This window comes from Eretmochelys imbricata, chromosome 12 (genome assembly GCF_965152235.1).
Source record: "Eretmochelys imbricata isolate rEreImb1 chromosome 12, rEreImb1.hap1, whole genome shotgun sequence".
Taxonomy (NCBI): domain Eukaryota; kingdom Metazoa; phylum Chordata; order Testudines; family Cheloniidae; genus Eretmochelys; species Eretmochelys imbricata.
The window spans coordinates 2426668-2452587 of NC_135583.1; the positions used below are offsets into that span (position 1 = coordinate 2426668).

The 25920-nt window shown below is 47.4% G+C and overlaps 1 protein-coding gene across 8 annotated transcripts in view; it reads left to right on the forward strand.

Annotated features, from left to right (window-relative positions):
* The window catches only part of ACD (ACD shelterin complex subunit and telomerase recruitment factor), a 45614-nt gene that overhangs the window by 5707 nt on the left and 13987 nt on the right, over window positions 1–25920 (forward strand). For 6 of the 8 annotated variants that reach the window (XM_077830723.1, XM_077830724.1, XM_077830719.1 and 3 more), the window contains 2 exons: window positions 17503–17618; window positions 19677–19767. The exons of 1 other annotated variant lie outside the window; for it this stretch is intronic. In XM_077830723.1, the coding sequence (XP_077686849.1) occupies window positions 17503–17618; window positions 19677–19767 (207 nt within the window). Of the gene's footprint in view, window positions 1–9624; window positions 10661–11232; window positions 11689–17502; window positions 17619–19676; window positions 19768–25920 lie in introns of those variants that run through there. One more of the 8 variants, XM_077830727.1, reaches the window with a different exon arrangement.

Here is a 25920-nt window from a genome sequence, read left to right on the forward strand (position 1 = left end):
ATAGCTGGTGCAGAATGGGGCAGGAAGGCAGTGCCTTGGCCTCAGTAAGGCCAGAGAAAGAGTGTGTCATTAATGTCATAAGGGAAGATGGAAGCTGTGATGTCTGAGGCTGGTTGGGAATTTTTGGATAAAACTTTTTTCTTTGGAAAACGTCAGTTCATCTAAACCAAAACTTGTTGTGGGAAAGGGTCATTTTTGACAAAGATCTCATTTCAGAAAAAAGTTTCAGATTTGTCCACGTTTTGTTTTATACAGGATTGTCGTAGCTGTGTTGGTCCCAGGGTATCAGAGACAAGGTGGGCAAGGGAATATCTTTCATTGGACCAACTTCAGTTGGTGAAAGAGACAAGCTTTTGAGTCCCACAGACCTGAAGATGGGCTCTGCATAAGATCAAAAGCTTGTCTCTCACCAACAGACATTGGTCCAATAAAACTTCACCCACCTTCTCTCATGTTTCATTTTGACATTTTCGAAACAAAGTTCAGTTTTTCAGTTAGAAGCCACAAAGCCCTGGCTGGGATGATTTAGTTGGGGTTGGTCCTGCTTTGAGCAGGGGGTTGGACTAGATGACCTCGTGAGGTCCCTTCCAACCCTGATATTCTATGATTCTGTGAATTGACCCAAACTGATTTATTATTTTTGGATGCTCAGTTTACGAATATTTTTGAGATTTTGACTTTTTAAATCAACATAGGAACGGCTGTATTGGGTCAGACCAATGTCCTTGTAGCCTAGTGTTCTGTCTTCTGATAGCAGCCAATGCCAGGTGCTTCAGAGGGTATTAGGGGCTTGTTCCTTCACCCGCTTACTTCCCTGGTCCTTCTCGCATGAACAGAGAGCAACAATACCCGAAGTCCAAAGGTGCTAACAATTCAATGTTTATTGGGGTGAACTTCCAGCAAGCATGATTCCAGTTTCCTTCCTTAGTGTCCCCCTTCCCAGCTCTGACACCACAGAGCCTTACCTGTGTCCCTGTTCCCATTCCCCCCCTTAGCAAAACATGATTCCAATTTCCCCACCCCAATTCCCTGTTCCCATTCCCCCCCACTTCCTGATTGACTGCAGACTACATAGTAAAACTTGAGTTCTGCTTAGCTATACCTTAACCAATCATTTTACTGAAATTTAACTAACCTATCCTAACATATTGTAACATGATTATTTAACCAGTTATATCCCACCACCTTAATTAGTTTACACCCAGCAAAATTAATTATACAGCAGACGGGAACGATCACAGAACCAGACAGAGATTATACAGACAAACAATAGGGAAATGGGGACTACAGTAATAGAACAAACACAGAAATGCGGATTTCACATCCCAGCTATAGATAAGTGAGTTCTTGCCAGACAGGATGCTATGAAACTAAGTTTCCTTTTACATCTTCTAGGCACTTCCCTTTCTCTGGAGGCGATAGGCATTATCAGGACAGGACTGTATTCCTAACTGCCTAATAGCACCTTATTTCATTGTGAGTAGGTTGGAATGTGAGGATCTGACCGTTTGCTTCCCAGCTTATGGCTGCCTTTGCTGCTTAGCCAAAGGCCTTAGCCTAAGAACAGGGCCTCAGACTGTCACAGTAAGAAAAGGTCCTTACACCAGCAGACAGTGATTTAGATTCTTTCTTTCATACCTCTATAACTAGCCAAGTGATAAGAATACACCTAAATTCTTAGAGTCTAGACCTTTACAGACAGGCCTGAATATCTATATCCTAACACTCCACCCCTTTTTTTTTCCTTTTCTTTTGGGATCCTCCTGCCCAGGTATCCCTGGAAAAGTATAGGACATATGGTGACACATTTCCTGATAGGGCCAGGCATCAAGGTGGAAGGTGTCGATATTCCATTTGTCCCACTGCCCCTTGTGTAGTATAGTGCCCTGCACCTTCTCTCGTACGGGCATACCACACCTATTCCAATTAGGTTTCAGAGTAACAGCCGTGTTAGTCTGTATTCGCAAAAAGAAAAGGAGTACTTGTGGCACCTTAGAGACTAACCAGTTTATTTGAGCATGAGCTTTCGTGAGCTACAGCTCACTTCATCAGATACATCTGATGAAGTGAGCTGTAGCTCACGAAAGCTCATGCTCAAATAAACTGGTTAGTCTCTAAGGTGCCACAAGTACTCCTTTTCTTATTCCAATTAGTGTTCCAGACTTCCCATTATAGTGGACCGGAGAAGTTTGGGTCCGGGTTGGAGGGCTTATTACATTACTTATAGGTTATCTCCCTATGCAACGTAATACAAGTACAGTTAACAATACAAAATCCACAGCAACACCGAGTCCTGACCACTGCAGTATCGTCCAACAGCCGAGCCACCACCAAAACACTGCCTCTCCTCCTTCGACAGGGTCACAATCTTATGTGTCCAGTGTTGCAACAAGCTGCCCCTGCAGGTTTTGTGTGCTTTTGTCCATATCATAAGTCCATTGAACGTTCACAGAGAAATGGGTTATTGTCCAAACAAGCTTAACCACTTGGTTTGGAATCAGGCTGTATGCCCTGGTTTGGTTATTTACAACAATAAGATTCATAGATCCATTTGTGCACCAAAGTCCAGATATAAGCATGTAGATGGGTGTAGTTTGGTAATGAGCTGTTGTAATTGTGCCCCCAGTAATATGTACATTCCCAGCAAAACACCTTATACACAGAACACCCAATTGTCCACCCCTTGCATAGACCATTGATCCTGCTTCTCCATAGTCATAGCAGAGGGGCACATCCAAACATCTTGTGTTGATTTACACTATTTTACACACCCCTCCATTGATTCCCAGTGAGCTTCTCCCCTTCTCATTATTTCCATAGGGCTTGTGGGGACCACCTTAGTTGCCATTCCATTTCCAGGTACCATGGTAGCTATTACACAGGTGCTGGCCTCCTAGTTGAGAATTTTGCATTCCCATTAACATTCTCCCCCCCCCCCCCCCCACCCTTGGTCAGCCTTTTGAAGCCATCCCCCTCCCATGTCATGAGGTTTTCTGTTCATTGATACACAACAATGCTAGCAACAAGACAAACGCCACAGACAAACAACACAAAACATAGATTCATGGTATTGTGGGTTATTCTTCCGCTGGTGCCACCTTGCTTGTAGAGTGTCTGAAGAACAAAAGAAACAATTTCCACCACCCCCTAGTGGGGACAGATTATTGCTTAATAATAATACCACTTCCTTTTACAAATTTCCTTGCTAATTGTAGGAAAAACAGAAGAATTACCTTCAGGCTGTCCTTATTTTGTTCTATAGTCAGGCTAGTGAATTACCCCACTCACTGGTCATTTATGAAATTCATGAGGTGGTGTACCTCAGTTTCCCCTCTTGTACAACAGACCATGTTTGCAATAGTTTCTTTGCTGTACCAAGCATTAAGTTTATTCTCAGGTAATAGCTGAGAGACAGCTTTAGATTTTAGCACTGTACGCGTGCACACACACCCCCCCCTTAGGGTTAACCTGTTCCCCTTATTTTCAAGCGTGACTTGGTTTTTTCACCTCCCTTTCCTGGAGGGCCATAATCTGAGTCTTCTAGTAACTTGTTTGCTGACCAGATGTATTCATTATTTGCAGCTTCTTTGTGCCCATCAGCTAGGTAATTTGCATTTACACAGAGACTTTCTAGCTTGCTTTTGGATCCAAAGCTATTAGCAGCTCAGAGACTGTCTTAAAAGGGACACATTCCACTTCCACTAGAGTTCTGATTACTTTCCACTTTCATCTCCTGCTTCAAAACACACAGAGATCTGAAAAAGAAAGCACAACCTATTGTGGCCCTGTTTGGAGCCCTAATAGGATTTTAATTAAGTACCATGTGTTGTTTGCATTTTTTTTCCCTTCTCCAATATACACTGTACACGTCCTGGGAAAATGCACATTCCTTCCATAGTTTAACCTCCATAACATTATATTAGCCATATTAATTTTACACAAGGTGTAACTGCCTCCCCCGTGCCCGCAGAGTTTTCATGCACACCCACCAAAGCGACAGTCTGATCCCCCAGAGCCTGCCCAAGGCTCAGTGTTCCCATCATTCCTCCCCTTTTCCTTTTCTTTTACCTGTGCGTGCACACACAATTCTCTTTTGCCTAACATTTCTTGCACTGTGATTACTATTTTACACAATGGTACTCGATTACACTTCCATCTTGTACAACTAGACACAACCAGGGGCAGCCAAGTTACCTTCCAATAGAAACCCCTTACATTTCTTTAGTGATTTTGATTACATTACCCAATAGTCAAATAATTTTGATCAGATTATCTCTCCTCCTGCTGCCTGCAGCAGTCCCTTATAGACCATTTCTGTGGGAAAAGGGCCCATTTTCCCTCAGAATAGCTGTAAAGGCTTCTGGGGACAGAAGCATAGTGGTGGTAGTAGCCACTCTACCCGACCCCCTTGGATAATTTAATTACCAAGCTTCCATCCAATGTGACTGCACAGAGTTGCACATACAGTTACATTTATATAACTGGGTTTGATCATTAAACAAAAACTTCCTTCTTGTAACACCACAGCTGTTACTCTTTTAACATCTTCACAGTTACCTTTTACCCTTTCCACAACTCCCAAATGTTTACTTTCCTCCAAACCCTGTATTATCAATTCCTGCAAAAGCTATTGGTAACTTTTCACTCACTTCTTTAAATCACTTACTCCTACATTTAGTTCTTTAAGGTAGCACAATTTGTCTGTAACAACTTAGCCACCAAGCACAATTATTGCCACACAGCTGCCTTAACCTGTGCTGTCTTTACCTTGAGACTGTTCAAAGAGGCAGTAAAACATTTGTCTCCATGGATGCCCATGGATCTTTTACTCCAAAAATTCTAGTGGAATACAGCAGACCTCCCTCATACTTTGTCCAAAATAGCCAAAAACATTTCACATAAGTATCGAAAGTACCCTCCATTAAAACTTCAGAAAAACAAAAGTGTGTGGAAATGCAGGGGGAAGAGGTGGAAAGAAACCAATTAAGCCTGTCCGGTCAGTTTAAAGTATAGGCTACCAACAGCAAATTAAGTAAACCGAGGAAAAGAAGAAAAGGACATACCTAGCTCTGAGCCAAGAGTAGGCTACCTGGGTTGAAACAGTTGGGAACCCTTATCCGCAGGTTCTCATTCTGGCTCTGGGAGAAGAGTGGGGGTTGTTACCTGCTCCTGCAAACCCTGCCATTTTGCACTTTGAAACATTTTTTTCCTCCCCTTCTTTCTCTCCACTCCCCCAGGACCAAGTCCCAGCTCCAGTCTCTAAAGGTAGTCAGTTAACTCTGCTTTTGACTTTAAACCCTATTGTGCCAAATCATCTTTAACCACCCCTAACTAATTTACAACTCTTCAGCAGCCCTTGCTGAAACAGCACCAAACTTGAAAGATTCCTGGCAGCTTCCCATAATGCTGCCCTTACTTCAAACCTCTCATAAGTGGACTGAAGTGTCTCTTTTCCCTGGAAGGCATTCAGTCCCAGTGGGCAGGGACCTTCTTCCACTGCCCATATACCAAAGGAGGGTGGGCGCCTCAGCCGCCCCCCATCCCTCCTCGTCCCCTAACACTTCCTCCATTTCCTTTTTAATCTCACCCCAGGTTGACCCCTGCACCTGGTGTGGGCCCTGTTTCTTCCTTATCCATTTATCCAAAAAATCCTTTACCCTGGCTTGCCAGAACCCGCAACTACCATCATGAGAGTTTGCTATACCCCCTCCAAGCAGCTGCGCGGACTGTTGGGGAGGGGGACTTACAGCCTGCCACTCACCTATCGGATGCGATGCATCCGAGTCACGGCACCAAGATGTTAGGGGCTTATTCCTTCACCCGCTTACTTCCCTGGTCCTTCTCGCATAAACAGAGAGCAACAATACTTGAAGTCCAAAGGTGCAAACAATTCAATGTTTATTGGGGTGAACTTCCAGCAAGCATGATTCCAGTTTCTTTCGTTAGTGTCCCCCTTCCCAGCTCTGACACCACAGAGCCTTACCTGTGTCCCTGTTCCCATTCCCCCCCCTTAGCAAAACATGATTCCAATTTCCCCACCCCAATTCCCTGTTCCCATTCCCCCCCACTTCCTGATTGACTGCAGACTACATAGTAAAACTTGAGTTCTGCTTAGCTATACCTTAACCAATCATTTTACTGAAATTTAACTAACCTATCCTAACATATTGTAACATGATTATTTAACCAGTTATATCCCACCACCTTAATTAGTTTACACCCAGCAAAATTAATTATACAGCAGACGGGAACGATCACAGAACCAGACAGAGATTATACAGACAAACAATAGGGAAATGGGGACTACAGTAATAGAACAAACACAGAAATGCGGATTTCACATCCCAGCTATAGATAAGTGAGTTCTTGCCAGACAGGATGCTATGAAACTAAGTTTCCTTTTACATCTTCTAGGCACTTCCCTTTCTCTGGAGGCGATAGGCATTATCAGGACAGGATTGTATCCTAACAGCCCAATAGCACCTTATTTCAATGTGAGTAGGTTGGAATGTGAGGATGTGACCGTTCGCGTCCCAGCTTATGGCTGCCTCTGCTGCTTAGCCAAAGGCCTTAGCCTGAGAACAGCGCCTCAGACTGTCACAGTAAGAGAAGGCCCTTACACCAGCAGACAGTGATTTTGATTCTTTCTTTTATACTTCTATAACTAGCCAAGTGATAAGAATTCACCTAAATTCTTAGTCTAGGCCTTTACAGACAGGCCTGAATATCTATATCCTAACAGAGGGAATGAACAGAACAGAGCAATTATCAAATGATCCATCCTTTGTTGCCCCTCCCCAGCTTCTGGCAGTCAGAGGCTTAGGGACACCCAGAGCATGGGGTTGCATCCCTGACCATCTTGCTAATAGCCATTGATGGACTTATCCCCAATGAACTTACCTCATTATTTTTTGAAACCACTTATACTTTGGCCTTCACAGCATCCTTTGGCAAAGTTCCACAGGTTGACTGTGTGAATAAGTACTTATTTTGTTTGTTTTAAACCTGGTGCATATTCATTTCATATGGTGACTGCTGGTTCTTGTGTTATATGAAAAAGAAGTTTTATTTACCCGATTTGCTCTCTCCAGACCATTTGTGATTTCGTAGACCTCCAGTATATCTGCCCTCAGTTGTCTCTTTTCTAAGCTGAACAGTCCCAGGCTTTTTAATCTCTCTAGTAATTTTTGTTGCCCTTCTCTGTACTTTTTCCAGTTCTAATTAGGGTTGTCAAGCAATTAAAAAGATTAATCACATGATTAAACAATCATGGAATACCATTTATTTAAATATTTTTGGATGTTTTCTACATTTTCAAATATATAGATTACAATTACAACTCAGAATACAAAATGTATAGAGTTCACTTCATATTTATTTTTAATTACAATTATTTGCACTGTAAAAAACAAAATAATATTTTTCAATTCACCTCATACAAGTACTATAATACAATCTCTTTATCATGAAAGTTGAACTTAACAAATGTAGAATTATATATAAAAAATGACTGCATTGTTTTATTTTTTCAATGTAAAACTTTAGAGCCTACAAGTCCATTCAGTCCTCCTTCAGCCAATTGCTCAGACAACCAAATTTGGTTACAATTTACAGGAGATACTGTGCCTGCTTCTTGTTTACAAAGTCACCTGAAAGTGAGAACTGGTGTTCACATGACATATTTACATGCCAGATGCTCTAAAAATTCTCATGTACCTTCAACTTCAACCACCATTCTATAGGACATGCATCCATGCTGATAATGGGCTCTGCTGGATAACGATCCAAAACAGTGCGGACTGACGGATGTTCATTTTCATCATCTGAGTCAAATGTCTCCAGCAGAAGGTTGATTTTCTTTTTTGGTGGTTCGGGTTCTATAGTTTTCACATTGGCGTGTTGCTCTTTTAAGACTTCTGAAAGCATGCTCCACACCTCATCCCTCTCAGATTTTGGACGGCACTTCAGATTCTTAAACCTTGGGTCGAGTGCTGTAGCTATTTTTAGAAATCTCACATTGGTACCTTCTTTGCGTTCTGTGAAATCTGCTGTGAAAGTGTTCTTAAAACGAACATGTGCTGGGTCATCATCTGAGACTGCTAGAACATGAAATATGGCAGAATGTGGGTAAAACAGAGCAGGAGACATAACAGTTCTCCCCCAAGGAGTTCAGTCACAAATTTAATTAATGCATTATTTTTTAAGGAGCATCATCAGCATGGAAGCATGTCCTCTGGAATGGTGGCCAAAGCCTGAAGGGGCATACAAATGTTTAATATATCTGGCATGTAAATACCTTGCAACGCCATGCAAACTCCCGTTCTCACTTTCAGGTGATATTGTAAATAAGGAGCAGGCAGCGGCATCTCCTGTAAATGTAATCAAATGTGTTTGTCTTAGTGATTGGCTGAACAAGAAGTAGGACTGAGTGGACTTGTAGGCTCCAAAGTTTTACATTGTTTTGTTTTTGAGTGCAGTTATGTATCTTAGGGGGGAGGGATAGCTCAGTGGTTTGAGCATTGGCCTGCTAAACCCAGGGTTGTGAGTTCAATTGCCAGCAGATCGAGGGATGTGATCGTTCCCCTCTATTCAACATTGGTGAGGCCTCATCTGGAGTACTGTGTCCAGTTTTGGGCCCTACACTACAAGAAGGATGTGGATAAATTGGAAAGAGTCCAGCGGAGGGCAACAAAAATGATTAGGGGACTGGAAAACATGACTTATGAGGAGAGGCTGAGGGAACTGGGATTGTTTAGTCTGCGGAAGAGAAGAATGAGGGGGGATTTGATAGCTGCTTTCAACTACCTGAAGGGGGGTTCCAAAGAGGATGGCTCTAGACTGTTCTCAGTGGTAGCAGATGACAGAACAAGGAGTAATGGTCTCAAGTTGCAGTGGAGGAGGTTTAGGTTGGATATTAGGAAAAACTTTTCCACTAGGAAGGTGGTGAAGCACTGGAATGGGTTACCTAGGGAGGTGGTGGAATCTCCTTTGTTAAAGGTTTTTAAGGTCAGGCTTGACAAACCCTGGCTAGGATGATTTAGTTGGGGTTTGGTCCTGCTTTGAGCAAGGGGAGGGACTAGATGACTTCCTGAGGTCCCTTCCAACCCTGATATTCTATGATCCCATGACAGCTTACTTTGCTTACGAGCCTTTGGGGAGGGACCTTGTCAAAGGCGTTCTGAAAGTCCAAGTACACTATATCCGCTAGAGCAGTGCTACTCAAAGTGGTTGTCCAGAGCCATCGGCTGTCGGTCTGCGTGCACATTGGAAAAACAAATGGCTGGTCCCCCACATCAGATAGCTTGAGAAGCGCTGGGCTAGATCAGCCTTGTCCACCTGTGTGTTGATACCTCAAAGCATTCTAACCAATTTGCGAGACATAATTTTCCTTCACAAAAGCCATGTTGACTATTCCCCAGCATATGCTGTTCATCTCTGTGTCTGGTCATTCTGTTCTTTACTGTAACCAATTTGCCTGGTACTGAAGTTACGCGAAGCCGCTTGTAACTGCCAGGGTTGCCTCTGAAGATTTTTTTAAGAAATCAGCATTACATTAGCTACTCTCCAGTCATCAGGTACAGAGGCTTATTTAAGCAACAGATTACATACCATAGTTAGTAGTTCTACAATTTTATATTTGAATTCTTTGGGAACTCTTGGGTGAATATCATCTGGTCATGGTCCCTTACTACTGTTTGTTTAATGGTTTTGTTCCAAAATCTCCTCTACTGACACCTCATTCTGGACAGTTTCTTAGCCCTGGTCTACACTACGAGTTTAGGTCGAATTTAGCAGCGTTAGGTCAATTTAACCCTGCACCCGTCCACACGACCAAGCGTGTTTTGTCGACTTAAAGGGCTCTTAAAATTGATTTCTGTACTTCTCCCCGGCAAGGGGTTTAGCACTAAAATCGACCTCACTGGGTCAAGTTTGGGGTAGTGTGGACACAATGCGATGGTATTGGCCTCCAGGAGCTATCCCACAGTGCTCCATTGTGACCGCTCTGGACAGCGCTCTCTGCTCAGATGCACTGGCCAGGTAGACAGGAAAAGCCCCGGGGACTTTTGAATTTCATTTCCTGTTTGGCCAGCGTGGCAAGCTGATCGGCACGGGTTACCATGCAGAGCTCATCAGCACAGGTCCCAGAATCGCAAAAGAGCTCCAGCATGGACCGAACGGGAGGTACTGGATCTGATCGCTGTATGGAGAGAAGAATCTGTGCAGGCAGAACTCCATTCCAAAAGAAAAAATGCCAATATATTTGCCAAAATCTCCAAGGGCGTGATGGACAGAGGCTACAACAGGGACACACAGCAGTGCCGCATGAAAGTTAAGGAGCTGAAGCAAGCCTACCAAAGAACAAAGGATGCAAACGGTCACTCCGGGTCAGAGTCCTATATATGCTGCTTCTATAATGAGCTGCATGCAATTCTAGGGGGGGGCCCTACCACTACCCCATCACTGTCCGTGGGCACCTGCAAGGGGGGAGTCTCATGCAACAGGGATGAGGATTTTTTGGATGAGGAGGAGGTTGAGGATAGCACACAGCAGGCAAGTGGGGAATCCCTTCTCCCCGGCAGCCAGGAACTGTTCATCACCCTGGAGCCAATACCCTCCCAAGACGGGCTCCCGGACCATGAAGCCGGAGAAGGCACCTCTGGTGAGTGTACCTTTTTAAATATAATACAGGGTTTAAAAGCAAGTGTGTTTAATGATTAATTTGCCCTGAAGACTTGAGATGCATTTGCAGCCAGTATAGCTACTGGAAAAGCCTGTTAAAGTGTCCGGGGGTGGAGCGGAAATCCTCTAGGGAAATTAGGGTGGGGAGGGATAGCTCAGTGGTTTGAGCATTAGCCTGCTAAACTCAGGGTTGTGAGTTCAATCCTTGACGGGGCCATTTAGGGATCTGGGGCAAAAATTGGGGATTGGCCCTGCTTTGAGCAGGGGGTTGGACTAGATGTCCTTCTGAGGTCCCTTCCAACCCTGATATTCTATGATTCTCTCCTGGAGGTACTCTAAAAGCCTTTGGCACGTGGTGGGGGGAGGCCCATTCATGCTGAGCTGTTTGCGTTTGGTTGAGAGGGATCTTCCCTGATACTAGCCATGGGTGGGGGGCGGTGAAGCACATGTGCTATGTAATGTTAATTGCTTGATTCAGTGTGAAATGGTCTTCCCTTTGTTCTCTCAAATGCATCTTTTTAAATACTACTCTCCCTTTTTTTCCTCCCACAGTTGCAAATGTTTCTACGCTTCTCCTACCATCTCCATCCCAGAGGCTAGCGCAGATAAGAAGGCGAAAAAAACACACTTGCGATGACCTGTTCTCAGAGCTCATGCAGTCCTCCCACACTGAAAGAGCTCAGCAGAATGCGTAGAGGCAAACAATTGCAGAGTCCAGGAAAGTGTTAAATGAATGCGATGAGAGGAGGGAGGAGCACTCTGAGAGGAAGCAGGATGCAATGCTGAGCTTAATGCGGGAGCAAACTGACATGCTCAGGCATCTGGTGGAGCTGCAGGAAAGACAGCAAGAGCACAGACCGCTGCTGCAACCCCTATATAACTGCCTGCCCTCCTCCCCAAGTTCCATATCCTCCTCACCCAGACGCCCAAGGACGCAGGTGGGGAGACTACGGGCACCCAGCCACTCCACCCCAGAGGATTGCCCAAGCAGCAGAAGGCTGGTATTCAGTAAGTTTTGAACTGTAGTGTGGCCTTGTCCTTCCCTCATCCACCACCCCACCCGGTGCTTCCCTCCTCACCCACCCCTCCCGGGTTACCTTGCGAGTTTTCCCCCTCTTTGTGTGATGAATTAATAAAGAATGCGTGATTTTGAAACAATAATGACTATATTGCCTCTGAAAGCAGTGATCGAAGCAGGGAGGTCAGTTGGCTTACAGGGAAGTAGAGTCAACCAAGGGGGCGGGTTTTCATCAAGGAGAAACAAACAGAACTATCACACCATAGCCTGGCCAGTCATGAAAACTGGTTTTCAAAGCTTCTCTGATGCGCAGGGTACCCAGCTGTGCTCTTCTAATCGCCCTGGTGTCTGGCTGTGCGTAATCAGCTGCCAGGTGATTTACCTCAACCTCCCACACCGCCATAAACATCTCCCCCTTACTCTCACCAATATTGTGGAGCACACAGCAAGCAGCAATAACAATGGGAATATTGGTTTCGCTGAGGTCTAACCTAGTCAGTTAACTGCGCCAGCGTGCTTTTAAATGTCCAAATGCACATTCTACCACCATTCTGCACTTGCTCAGCCTATAGTTGAACTGCTCCTTGCTACTGTCCAGGGTTCCTGTGTACGGCTTCATGAGCCATGACATTAAGGGGTAGGCTGGGTCCCCAAGGATAACTATTGGCATTTCAACATCCCCCATGGTAATTTTCTGGTCTGGAATGTAAGTTCCTTCCTGCAGCTGTTCAAACAGACCAGAGTTCCTGAAGATGCGAGCGTCACGTACCTTTCCCGGACATCCCACATTGATGTCTGTGAAACGTCCCTTGTGATCCACCACTATGCTTGCAGCACCATTGAAAAGTACCCCTTGCGGTTTACGTACCGGCTGCCAAGGTGGTCCGGTCCCAAGATAGGGGTATGTCACCACACCACAGTTAGGGAACCCCATTGCAGGAAAGCCAACCACTATGACCTGCACGTTTCCCAGAGTCACTACTCTTGATAGCAGCAGCTCAGTGATTGCGTTGGCTACTTGGCCCACAGCAGCCTCCACAGTAGATTTGCCCACTCCAAATTGATTCCCAACTGACCGGTAGCTGTCTGGCTTTGCAAGCTTCAAGAGGGCTATCACCACTCGCTTGTGAACTGTGAGGGCTGCTCTCATCTTGGTATTCTTGCGCTTCAGGGCAGGGGAAAGCAAGTCAAAGTTCCATGAAAGTGCCCTTACGCATATGAAAGTTTTGCAGCCACTGGGAATCATCCCAGACCCGCAACACTATGCGATCCCACCAGTCTGTGCTTGTTTCCCGGGGCCAGAATCGGCGTTCCACGACAGGAACCTGCCCCATGATGTCCAAATTGCCAGGGCCCTTACTTTGAGAGAAGTCTGTGTCCATGTCCTCATCACTCTCGTCACTGTGCTGCCGTCGCCTCCTTGCCTGCTTTTGCAGGTTTTGCACATACGTCAGGATAATGCACGAGGTGTTTACGATGCTCACAACACCCGCGGTGAGTGAGTGGGCTCCATGCTTGCCGTGGTATGGCGTCTGCAGGAGAGCAGAGTTGCAGCGGAAGTGGTGGATGACGATGGATGCCACGAGAATAGATATTTATACAGAACGATGAGAGGACCTGCAAGGTGGATTCATGGCACCAGGAGAGCAGAGTTGCAGCGGAAGCAATGGATGACAATGATGGTTATCAGTCCTACTGCACTATCTGCTGACAGCAGTATGGCGTCTGCACGGAAGAAAGGCGCGAAACGATTGTTTGCCATTGCTTTCACGGAGGGAGGGGCAACTGATGACATGTACCCAAAACCACCTGTGACAATGTTTTTGCCCCAGCAGGCATTGGGAGCTCAACCCAGAATTGCAGTGGGCAGTGGAGACTGCAGGAACTGTGGGATAGCTACCTACAGTGCAACACTCCAAAAGTCGACGCTAGCCACAGTACTGTGGATGCACTCTGCCAACTGAATGCGCTTAGTGGGGACACACACAACCGACTGTATAAAATCGCTTCCTAAAAATCGACCTAATTTCGTAGTGTAGACATACCCTTAGATTTGTCACCACAAAAGAATGGCTCAGGTGTGGGAATCTCCCTCCCATACTCTTCAGATGAAAATAATTCATTTAATTTCTCCACAATGGCCTTGTTTTCCCTGAGTGCTCCTTTAGCATCTCGATCGTCCAGTGGCCCCACTGACTGTTTGGCAAGCTTCCTGCTTCTGATGTACTTAAATATTTTTTTCCTCTTTTTGTGTGTGTGTGTGTGTCTTTTGCTAGTTGTTCTTAATTCTTTTTTTGGCCTGCCTAGTTATACTTTTAAACTTGACTTGCCAGATTTTATGCTCCTTTCTATTTTCCTCAGTAGGCTTTAACTTCCAATTTTTAAGCAATGTCTTTTTGTCTCTAACTGCCTCTTTTATTCTGTTGTTTAGCCATGGTGGCATTTCTTTTGATGGTCTTGCTGTTTTTGTTTTCTTTATTTGTGATGTTCATTTAGTTTGCGCCTCTATTATGTTGTCTCCATGCGGCTTGCAGGCATTTCACTCCTGTGACTGTACCTTTTAACTGCCATTTAATTAGCTTCCTCATTTGTGTGTAGTTCCCCTTTTTGAAGTTAAGGGTGAACTGTGGTGGGTTTCTTTGGTATATTCCCCTCTACAGGGATGTTAAATTTAGTTCCACTGTGGTCATTATTACTGAAGGGTGGTAATCTCAGAATTGTTTGTCGGATGAAAAACTGTTTCCTTCCCAGCTCGAGTGACCCCCCTTCACCTGCCTATGTACACCCCTGAGCTGCTCTCATGCAAACTGATTGCAGGGGAGTTTGCCGCCTGCCTTAGAAATTCCAAACATCTTTTTCTTCACTTGCGCCAGTCAGCTGCTCCCTCTTGCCGTCTGTCCTGAATTAGCCTCCTTTCCTCTCCTGAATGGGACCCCCATTCCCCTGCCTGTCTTCTGCACTCCCTCTTTTCCTCTACAACCAGTCTTCCTTCTGCTGTGTTAATTTCGATGGAATAAATGAGCCCAGCAAGTCAAAGGCATTAACATGACTGTCACTGTCCGACACTAAACATTAAGAATGGCTTGGGGTTTTGAGCACAGACACCTGCTTAGTCCCAGGGCAACAACGACAACCAGTAAATTGTTTTAAACCTTTTATTAAAGATACAGAAAAAGAAGGAAAAACAGCGAGCGCATTTAGAAAGGAGTGTATGAAGTAAGGCTTTCATTTTAACAGTATCTCTTACTCCCTTTCCCTTAGCTGTAGAAAGTTTCTTATAGGGAAGACGACCTGACAGTTTTTAAATCGTGTTCAAGATGATAGGTGTCCTTTTTGGGAAAAATTAAAAAGATGAGTTGAGAGGAGCTGCAGCTGTTCTGGTGGAAGTTCAGTCTTGCTTCCTTAAGATAAAACAAGACAAAAGATGGTGACGAGAACAGCAAAGATAGAAGATGCAGCTCTGTCTTTGGTGCTGACTTTCACTTGCAACCTTATTGCTGGAGAAACATGGGCCCGGCACGTGGTCTGATCAGCCACACTGAGACCTGGCAAACTCATACCAATGTCGGTCTGTTTAGGACTTGCTTTCAGCTGCCTTTCTGGTCGCAGTCTCAGAGCAGTGTTGCAAAAAATGGTGTTTAAGCCTGACTCTAGACAGAAGATAGAAAAAGTGAGAGATGGGAAGGAAAAAGACACTTAAGGGTGGGGGTGAGAACAGAAACCCAAGTCTCCCATTCCAGGTGCTGTTCAGGGTTTAGCTGGAGCCTGACTTTGCCAGTTCCCTCTCTCTGGCCTGGGCTGGTCAGAATGCCTTTCAGGACCAGGATGATGAAGGCCCATTGGTGTCATAGCAGATCCCAAGGTCCCAGCCAGGAGGGTAAAGCGTGCTCCTTCCAGTCTAGCCATCTTTGGTGCTCTGATCCCCTCCAAAGCCTATTGTTAGGGACCCCAAAAGGGAGTGGTGCACAATAGCCTATCCCCTCATTACTTTGACTACTGGTGAGGTTTATTTTCCAACATACCAATTTTGGTCTGTTAATTTCCGATTCTGTTCTTGCGTTTACCAGTCATTACCGTAACACAGTCCCTGGGCGGTATCAGACCTCTGTGTGTATGCTAACCCAGTCTGGCAGTCTTTAACGTTTGCTGACTTTTATAAACAATTTCATGTAACAGGCCTCGCTGGATCCTTGTAACCCTGGACAGCTTAGAGTACAGGCCTCCGTGCAATACTTCCCAGCTCTGGCTGCTTCCTCTCAAGGGGCCTTTCTGACCCAACCTGGGACTTGCAGGGGGTAGGGTTTGTGTCATGTGACCATGGCAAAGCATCGCGAACTTCCTTAGAGCCAGGGCAGCAGCCCTGCCCCAAGGCTGCCTTGTGTCTCACTCTGCTTCCCTGCAGGGCTCCTGCCCACAGCCTTCCCTGGCCCCCTCCTGTCTGGCTTCCTGCTGCCAACGTTCTCCAAGTCTCTGGGTGGTGGGGCCATCCCTCCTTTGTCCCTCGCCTGGTTCTCTCTCCTCCCTGCTGGAAGCTCCTGCTGTTATCCAGCCTATGGAGTAGCACTCACATGACCCCCGCTGTTTCCACCTGCTGCTCCTCCTAAGTGTGATTCCCTGACGGGAAGGCATGGGCAGATGCAGAGTTCCTGTGACTTCAAGGGTGAATTTAATTCACTGACTTCATGGAGTGCCCCAGGGGTCAGTCCTGGGGCGGTTTTGTTCAATATCTTCATAAATGATCTGGAGGATGGTGTGGATTGCACTCTCAGCAAATTTGCGGATGATACTAAACTAGGAGGAGTGGTAGATACGCTGGAGGGGAGGGATAGGATACAGAGGGACCTAGACAAATTGGAGGATTGGGCCAAAAGAAATCTGATGAGGTTCAATAAGGATAAGTGCAGGGTCCTGCACTTAGGACGGAAGAACCCAATGCACAGCTACAGACTAGGGACCGAATGGCTAGGCAGCAGTTCTGCGGAAAAGGACCTAGGGGTTACAGTGGACGAGAAGCTGGATATGAGTCAGCAGTGTGCTCTTGTTGCCAAGAAGGCCAATGGCATTTTGGGATGTATAAGTAGGGGCACAGCGAGCAGATCGAGGGACGTGATCGTCCCCCTCTATTCGGCATTGGTGAGGCGTCATCTGGAGTACTGTGTCCAGTTTTGGGCCCCACACTACAAGAAGGATGTGGATAAATTGGAGAGAGCCCAGCGAAGGGCAACAAAAATGATTAGGTGTCTGGAACACATGACTTATGAGGAGAGGCTGAGGGAACTGGGATTGTTTAGTCTGCAGAAGAGAAGAATGAGGGGGGATTTGATAGCTGCTTTCAACTACCTGAGAGGTGGTTCCAGAGAGGATGGTTCTAGACTATTCTCAGTGGTAGAAGAGGACAGGACAAGGAGTAATGGTCTCAAGTTGCAGTGGGGGAGGTTTAGGTTGGATATTAGGAAAAACTTTTTCAGTAGGAGGGTGGTGAAACACTGGAATGCGTTACCTAGGGAGGTGGTAGAATCTCCTTCCTTAGAAGTTTTTAAGGTCAGGCTTGACAAAGCCCTGGCTGGGATGATTTAATTGGGGATTGGTCCTGCTTTGAGCAGGGGGTTGGACTAGATGACCTCCTGAGGTCCCTTCCAACCCTGATATTCTATGATTCTATGGTGAGTGATCGTAAAGGAGGCCCGAGTGTCTGCACCCTGCCCTGGCTGTCTTTCTGGGAGGGGTGTTGAACACTAGCTCTGTTCCTCAGGGATGATGGAAGAGTCAAGCCCATGTTTGTTTTCTCCCCAATCTCTCGATAGGTTGTGAGTGACTTGAAGGCTGCAGACCAAGGCAGTGCCGCCGTCCTGCACATCTCAGATGGGTCCTACTACATCCGGGTGGTTGTTTCCCTGGAAGCCATGCAGATGGCGGAATGGTGGGTTTCACCTCGTCTGTCGACCCCTGCTGGGGTAACTGCATTGCAGCTGCTGGCCAGGCTCTCAGCAGATTTCACTGAAAGTTGGGTTGGGCTAAATCAGTAGCTGGGTGGGAGGCCTATGTGGAAAGCCCATGTGCTGCTGGAAGTAACTTATCTACTGTCCCAGCACGATGCCTGGAGGTGCTGTGGTGCAAACTGTGTTGCCTTTGAGTTGAGATTTCGACTGAGGTCCCGCTTATTTGGAATCGTTAAAGGTCCGGTGGCACTTTACACAGGAGTCACAAAGTTTGGCTAGGACACCAAGGCTAATGGTAACTTCGGGGGGTTCCATTCTGCCTCTCTAACTTCCCTCTGCGGTTTCAGTTGGATCTGGTGTCCTTCACTTCCTGTCCTAAACAGTCTGTGTAGGGCTGCTGTATGTGCCACCCCCAATGTGGGTAAAGGGATTATATTGGTCTATAACCCTCCTTGGGACTCTGCTGGCTACAAGCTGGTATGAGGTGTAAGGAGCTGGGTTCATTTTGCTCAGCAGAAGGTTTGAAAGTTGCCCCATTCTTCAATTTCATTTTCAAAGGCGGAATTAAAATTTTTGTGTGTGAAAAATTTGGGAATTGGACCGTTAGGAAAAACAATGGAAGGAAAACACTTCTGCCATTTCTGCAATGTTTCCTTTCTACTTATCCACTAGCTCTAAGCTAAATGTCTGTCTGCTGGTGGAAGAGAAGACATGGCAGCAAATGTCCTGCTGATGTTCTCAGTGTCTCGCTTCCAGAGACAGACATTGCCCCTCATGATCATTTTCCAAGCCAGGGGTTCCTCCTCGCTTAGAGAACTGGGTGTTCGTGCCAGAAATACTCGCATCTCCAGCCAGCAGAAGATCTCTGTGAGCGTAGGTGGAATTAAGTGAACATTTATGAGCCTCCTGTTAGAAGCCTTAGTCCGAAATACACTCATCAGAGCTAGTGGTGCTTCTGAGGCTCCGCTGGAGTGTCCCTTGCTGTCTTCCAATAGGGTTTCCCCCGTAGTTTCCTTTCTCACAGTTGACGGAGTCTCCCACTGGCATCTCTGTCTCCCAGTCCCGCCTTCCCTGCAATCTCCTCGCAGGGAGGCAGCAGCAGCCAGTCGCTAGACATTGGAGTGCAAGATTTGAGTTCTGGTTCCAATTCTGTCGCTGTCTCTCTGTGTCCTGGGGCAGGTTACTTCCCCTCCAAACCTTCATCTCCTCATCTGTAAAATGAGGATACTACCAGCCTTGGTAAAGGGGTTTGAGAGCAAGGCAGGAAAAGCTTTATGTAAGCACGAAGGATGATTGCTCCTGTGACACTGGGTGTTGCCTGGCTATATAAGTGCATCTGTGTGCTGGACATTAGCTAACAGCACTGGGGCAAACCACAGGTTTGTGTTAGGGTCAGACTTGAGGCTGCCACTGTGGCTTAGCCTGAACTCCTCAGTCATGCAGGCAGCAATTCATCCCTTGCTGATATAAAGCAGCTCATCTACTGCAGGATTCTGCCTCTCGCATCGTCAGTCAGTGCCTGCCAGTTCTGTGTCCCGACTCTGTTGCTGCCGATGAATCACTGCTCAGCCTCCCTCTTTTCAGGCATGCACCAGGCTGAGCTCTGCAGCAGTGACTGTTAGAAAACTCTTGGGAGCAAAGCCTCCTGTTCCAAACATGGGACTGGCACATGCACATTTTAATCCTGGCTCCACCACGGAGTCATGCCACGGCCTTGAGCCAAGTTACTTAACCTGTCTGCCTCAGCTTCCCCATCAAAGGTGGGTACGTATTATAATGCCCCATTTTACAGATGGGAAGAATGCCATGCCTGTTGTCAGTAGCAGAGTCGCGAATAGCATGCAGGCCACGCAGCTCTAAGCACTGTGGTGCTGCGCTTGGGATCGCTTTGTTCGATGGTCGCCCAACAGGCCGATTTCTAACAGCGCCACTGAGTTGGAGCAGCGGTTCGAGTCCTCTCGCAGGCCATCACCTGACTGGTCATGCACGTTTGAGACCATTTGTCACTCAAAAACTTGTTTTGCTGCTCTGTTTTCTAGTGTTCAACTGCAGTCCGGATTCTCCAACATCATTGGCAGGATTATCATCTTGCAGAAATACATGGTGTGCTTCCAGGAGGAGACCAAAGCGGTAAGGCTCTGTCTATCTCAGCAGCCATGGGATCCGTCAGCTAAGCAAAGTGATGAGGGTCATATTCTAGGGCTGACCCTCTGCCCTGCTCTCTGGATATTCTAATGCTCTTGGGTCCCGTTGAGATGCCTTGTGTTGAACAGGCAGCTGCCCTCATCAAGGGTCCAGAATCAAACGTAAGCTGGGCGTAGCTCCCCTTGTGCAGCTAGAAACCGTTTAACTCGCTTTGTTGTGTGGCTGAGGTGTTCAGTAAATATTACAACATTGTGATGGGTTCCCTCCGGGGTGCCGCCTGGAATAGGGTACCATTGAGCCCACCTGACCCACCAGCCTGGGCTCACTTTACATTGTACTGCTGTGACAAGCTCTCAAGCCCCCTCCAGCGTGCATGCAAGTAGGGATACGCTCAACCGCAGCACTGCACACACAGGATCTTTAGCCAGCCCCTGCAGGAGTGAAATCAGGAGGGCCAAATCACATCTGGAGCTGCAGCTAGCGAGAGATGTCAAGAGTAACAAGAAGGGTTTCTTCAGGTATGTTGGCAACAAGAAGAAAGTCAAGGAAAGTGTGGGCCCCTTACTGAATGAGGGAGGCAACCTAGTGACAGAGGATGTGGAAAAAGCTAATGTACTCAATGCTTTTTTTGCCTCTGTCTTCACGAACAAGGTCAGCTCCCAGACTACTGCACTGGGCAGCACAGCATGGAGAGGAGGTGACCAGCCCCCTGTGGAGAAAGAAGTGGTTCGGGACTATTTAGAAAAGCTGGACGAGCACAAGTCCATGGGGCTGGATGCGCTGCATCCGAGAGCGCTAAAGGAGTTGGCGGATGTGATTGCAGAGCCATTGGCCATTATCTTTGAAAACTCATGGCGATCGGGGGAGGTCCCAGATGACTGGAAAAAGGCTAATGTAGTGCCCATCTTTAAAAAAGGGAAGAAGGTGGATCTTGGGAACTACAGGCCAGTCAGCCTCACTTCAGTCCCTGCAAAAATCATGGAGCAGGTCCTCAGGGAATCAATTCTGAAGCACTTAGAGGAGAGGAAAGTGATCAGGAACAGTCAGCATGGATTCACCAAGGGCAAGTCATGCCTGACTAATCTAATTGCCTTCTATGACGATATAACTGGTTCTGTGGATGAAGGGAAAGCGGTGGACGTGTTGTTCCTTGACTTTAGAATTAGTAGAATTAGTGGGGGAAGCAAAAGTGGATGGGAATCTGGGAGGCAGTGACCATGAGTTGATTGAGTTCAGGATCCTGATGCAGGGAAGAAAGGTAAGCAGCAGGATACGGACCCTGGACTTCAGGAAAGCAGACTTCGACTCCCTCAGGGAACGGATGGCCAGGATCCCCTGGGGGACTAACATGAAGGGGAAAGGAGTCCAGGAGAGCTGGCTGTATTTCAAGGAATCCCTGTTGAGGTTACAGGGACAAACCATCCCGATGAGTCGAAAGAATAGTAAATATGGCAGGCGACCAGCTTGGCTTAATGGTGAAATCCTAGCGGATCTTAAACATAAAAAAGAAGCTTACAAGAAGTGGAAGGTTGGACATATGTCCAGGGAAGAGTATAAAAATATTGCTCGGGCATGTAGGAATGATATCAGGAGGGCCAAATCGCACCTGGAGCTGCAGCTAGCAAGAGATGTCAAGAGTAACAAGAAGGGTTTCTTCAGGTATGTTGGCAACAAGAAGAAAGCCAAGGAAAGTGTGGGCCCCTTACTGAATGAGGGAGGCAACCTAGTGACAGAGGATGTGGAAAAAGCTAATGTACTCAATGCTTTTTTTGCCTCTGTCTTCACTAACAAGGTCAGCTCCCAGACTGCTGCGCTGGGCATCACAAAATGGGGAAGAGATGGCCAGCCCTCTGTGGAGATAGAGGTGGTTAGGGACTATTTAGAAAAGCTGGACGTGCACAAGTCCATGGGGCCGGACGAGTTGCATCCGAGAGTGCTGAAGGAATTGGCGGCTGTGATTGCAGAGCCATTGGCCATTATCTTTGAAAACTCGTGGCGAACGGGGGAAGTCCCGGATGACTGGAAAAAGGCTAATGTAGTGCCAATCTTTAAAAAAGGGAAGAAGGAGGATCCTGGGAACTACAGGCCAGTCAGCCTCACCTCAGTCCCTGGAAAAATCATGGAGCAGGTCCTCAAAGAATCAATCCTGAAGCACTTGCATGAGAGGAAAGTGATCAGGAACAGCCAGCATGGATTCACCAAGGGAAGGTCATGCCTGACTAATCTAATCACCTTTTATGATGAGATTACTGGTTCTGTGGATGAAGGGAAAGCAGTGGATGTATTGTTTCTTGACTTTAGCAAAGCTTTTGACAGGGTCTCCCACAGTATTCTTGTCAGCAAGTTAAGGAAGTATGGGCTGGATGAATGCACTATAAGGTGGGTAGAAAGCTGGCTAGATTGTCGGGCTCAACGGGTAGTGATCAATGGCTCCATGTCTAGTTGGCAGCCGGTGTCAAGTGGAGTGCCCCAGGGGTCGGTCCTGGGGCCAGTTTTGTTCAATATCTTCATAAATGATCTGGAGGATGGTGTAGATTGCACTCTCAGCAAATTTGCGGATGATACTAAACTGGGAGGAGTGGTAGATACGCTGGAGGGGAGGGATAGGATACAGAAGGACCTAGACAAGTTGGAGGATTGGGCCAAAAGAAATCTGATGAGGTTCAATAAGGATAAGTGCAGGGTCCTGCACTTAGGACGGAAGAATCCACTGCACCGCTACAGACTAGGGGCCGAATGGCTAGGCAGCCGTTCTGCGGAAAAGGACCTAGGGGTGACAGTGGATGAGAAGCTGGATATGAGTCAGCAGTGTGCCCTTGTTGCCAAGAAGGCCAATAGCATTTTGGGATGTATAAGTAGGGGCATAGCGAGCAGATCGAGGGACATGATCGTTCCCCTTTATTCAACATTGGTGAGGCCTCATCTGGAGTACTGTGTCCAGTTTTGGGCCCCACACTAAAGGAAGGATGTGGGAAAAATTGGAGAGAGTCCAGCGGAGGGCAACAAAAATTATTAGGGGTCTAGAACACATGACTTATGAGGAGAGGCTGAGGGAGCTGGGATTGTTTAGTCTGCAGAAGAGAAGAATGAGGGGGGATTTGATAGCTGCTTTCAACTACCTGAAAGGGGGTTCCAAAGAGGATGGCTCTAGACTGTTCTCAATGGTAGCAGATGACAGAACGAGGAGTAATGGTCTCAAGTTGCAGTGGGGGAGGTTTAGATTGGATATTAGGAAAAACTTTTTCACTATGAGGGTGGTGAAACACTGGAATGTGTTACCTAGGGAGGTGGTAGAATCTCCTTCCTTAGAGGTTTTTAAGGTCATGCTTGACAAAGCCCTGGCTGGGATGATTTAACTGGGAATTGGTCCTGCTTCGAGCAGGGGGTTGGACTAGATGACCTTCTGGGGTCCCTTCCAACCCTGATATTCTATGATTCTTTAGCAAAGCTTTAGACACAGTCTCCCACAGTATTCTTGCCAGCAAGTTAAAGAAATATGGGCTGGATGAATGGACTATAAGGTGGATAGAAAGCTGGCTAGGTTGTCGGGCTCAACGGGTAGTGATCAATGGCTCCATGTCTAGTTGGCAGCTGGTATCAAGTGGAGTGCCCCAGGGGTCGGTCCTGGGGCCGGTTTTGTTCAATATCTTCATAAATGATCTGGAGGATGGTGTGGATTGCACTCTCAGCAAGTTTGCAGATGAAACTAAACTGGGAGGAGTGGTGGATACGCTGGAGGGTAGGGATAGGATACAGAGGGCCCTAGACAAATTGGAGGATTGGGCCAAAAGAAATCTGATGAGGTTCAACAAGGACAAGTGCAGAGTCCTGCACTTAGGACGGAAGAATCCAATGCACCGCTACAGACAAGGGACCGAATGGCTCGACAGCAGTTCTGCAGAAAAGGACCTAGGGGTTACAGTGGACGAGAAGTTGGATATGAGTCAACAGTGTGCCCTTGTTGCCAAGAAGGCCAATGGCATTTTGGGATGTATAAGTAGGGGCATTTGCCAGCAGATCGAGGGATGTGATCGTTCCCCTCTATTCGACATTGGTGAGGCCTCCTCTGGAGTACTGTGTCCAGTTTTGGGCCCCACACTACAAGAAGGATGTGGGAAAAATTGGAGAGAGTCCAGCGGAGGGCAACAAAAATGATTAGGGGACTGGAACACATGAGTTATGAGGAGAGGCTGAGGGAACTGGGGATGTTTAGTCTTCAGAAGAGAAGAATGAGGGGGGATTTGATAGCTGCTTTCAACTACCTGAAAGGGGGTTCCAAAGAGGATGGCTCTAGACTGTTCTCAGTGGTAGCAGATGACAGAACAAGGAGTAATGGTCTCAAGTTGCAGTGGGGGAGGTTTAGGTTGGATATTAGGAAAAACTTTTTCACTAGGAGGGTAGTGAAACACTGGAATGCGTTACCTAGGGAGGTGGTAGAATCTCCTTCCTTAGAAGTTTTTAAGGTCAGGCTTGACAAAGCCCTGGCTGGGATGATTTAGTCGGGGATCAATCCTTCTTTGAGCCGGGGGTTGGTCTAGATGACCTCCTGAGGTCCCTTCCAACCCTGATATTCTATGATTCTATGGGAAGGCAAAGCTAAGGCACCTCCCGGTTCCTAAGGAACGCACTGGGGTGCCAGGGTGTCATAGACCTGATAGCAAAATAGTGAGGAGGAGAATTCTTGGGGGAAGAAGGGGATCTTGAGGAGGGGAATTGAGCTATCTGGGAAAGGAATGGAATCTGGATCCTCAAGGGAGGGAACATGAGCCTCTCCACACATCCACACACAGCCTCTGGTTCACCCCATGTTCACAGCAGAGATGGATGGTGCACATGTAAACTCATTCTGCTCAAGCAACACGTTGAGTGACCCCCAGTAGCTGCTGCCTGCCAGGGTCTCCAGCCATGTTTACAAGGCTGAACCCTTGCTTTGGGCTAGAACAGGGGTGGCCTACCTGTGGCTCCGGAGCCACATGCAGCTCTTCAGAAGTTAATATGTGGCTCCTTGTATAGACACCGACTCCGGGGCTGGAGCTACAGACGTCAACTTTCCAATGTGCCTGTGCGGGGCTCACTGTTCAACTCCTGGCTCTGCCACAGGCCCTACCACCATTCCACCCCTTCCCGCCCCCTTCCCTGAGCCTGCCACGTGCTCGCTCCTCCCCCCTCTTCCACTGAGCCTCCTGCACACCACAAAACAGCTGATTGGGAGGTGTTGATCGGCGGGGCTGCCGGTGGGTGGGAGGCGCTGGGAGCGGATTGGTGGCTGCTGACAATGGCTCTTTGGCAATGTACATTGGTAAATCCTGGCTCCTCTTCAGGCTCAGGTTGGCCACCCCGGGCTAGAGAGCGGAGCTGGTGACTTAAGCCATGACTCTTTTTGCCTAGGAGCACTAGATGGAGCTCCAGAACTAGTGCCTCCAATGCAGCCCCTGCGTGGGCAGGCGGATGGTGTGGGCCTTCCCAGTATGACCTCTCCTGAAGGGCTGGTGCTCCTTCGCTAGGGAACCAGCTCCTAGCTGTGTGGTCAACAATGGCCACCGCTCTCTGGGCATGCAGGCAAGCAGCCTCCTGATATTTCATCGCCTGCTGGGCCTCCTCTTCCAGCTTGCTCTGGGCAGCCAGCCTTGTGAGGCTCACTGAGCTGATGGCTGAGGTACTGCGGAGAGCTCCCCCCCACCCCACCCCCTGAGTGTCTTCCTCCTGAAGGGTCCCCCACCTTCCCAAGGGAATACAACCCTCCCCAGCTCCCTGTCCTTCAGCAGCAGGCCCTTCCTTGGGCCTTGCTCGGCAGCACACTGCTGTCACTCTGGCTCTGCCTTTCAGCCGGGACTCACCTCTCATGGTGCCTCCAGTCCTACACCCTACCCCTCTACCTTATGTGTGGTCGGCGCCTGGCACTGCAGCCCTGCGTTGCCTCTCCCCAGGCTGCCTCCAGATCTTCAGGCCCATGCCTGCTCCTGGTCTGGGTCTTTGGTCCCCAGATGTCGTCTTTGCTGCCCAGAGGGCCACGTCTGCTATGGGTCCCTGGGGCCTGTCAAACATCTCTTATGCAAAACAGCCTCTGCTGACATGCCGGGATGCAAATGAGGCCCTCCTATGCCCCGGGCGTAGGCATGGGGACAGTTTGTTGTGGAT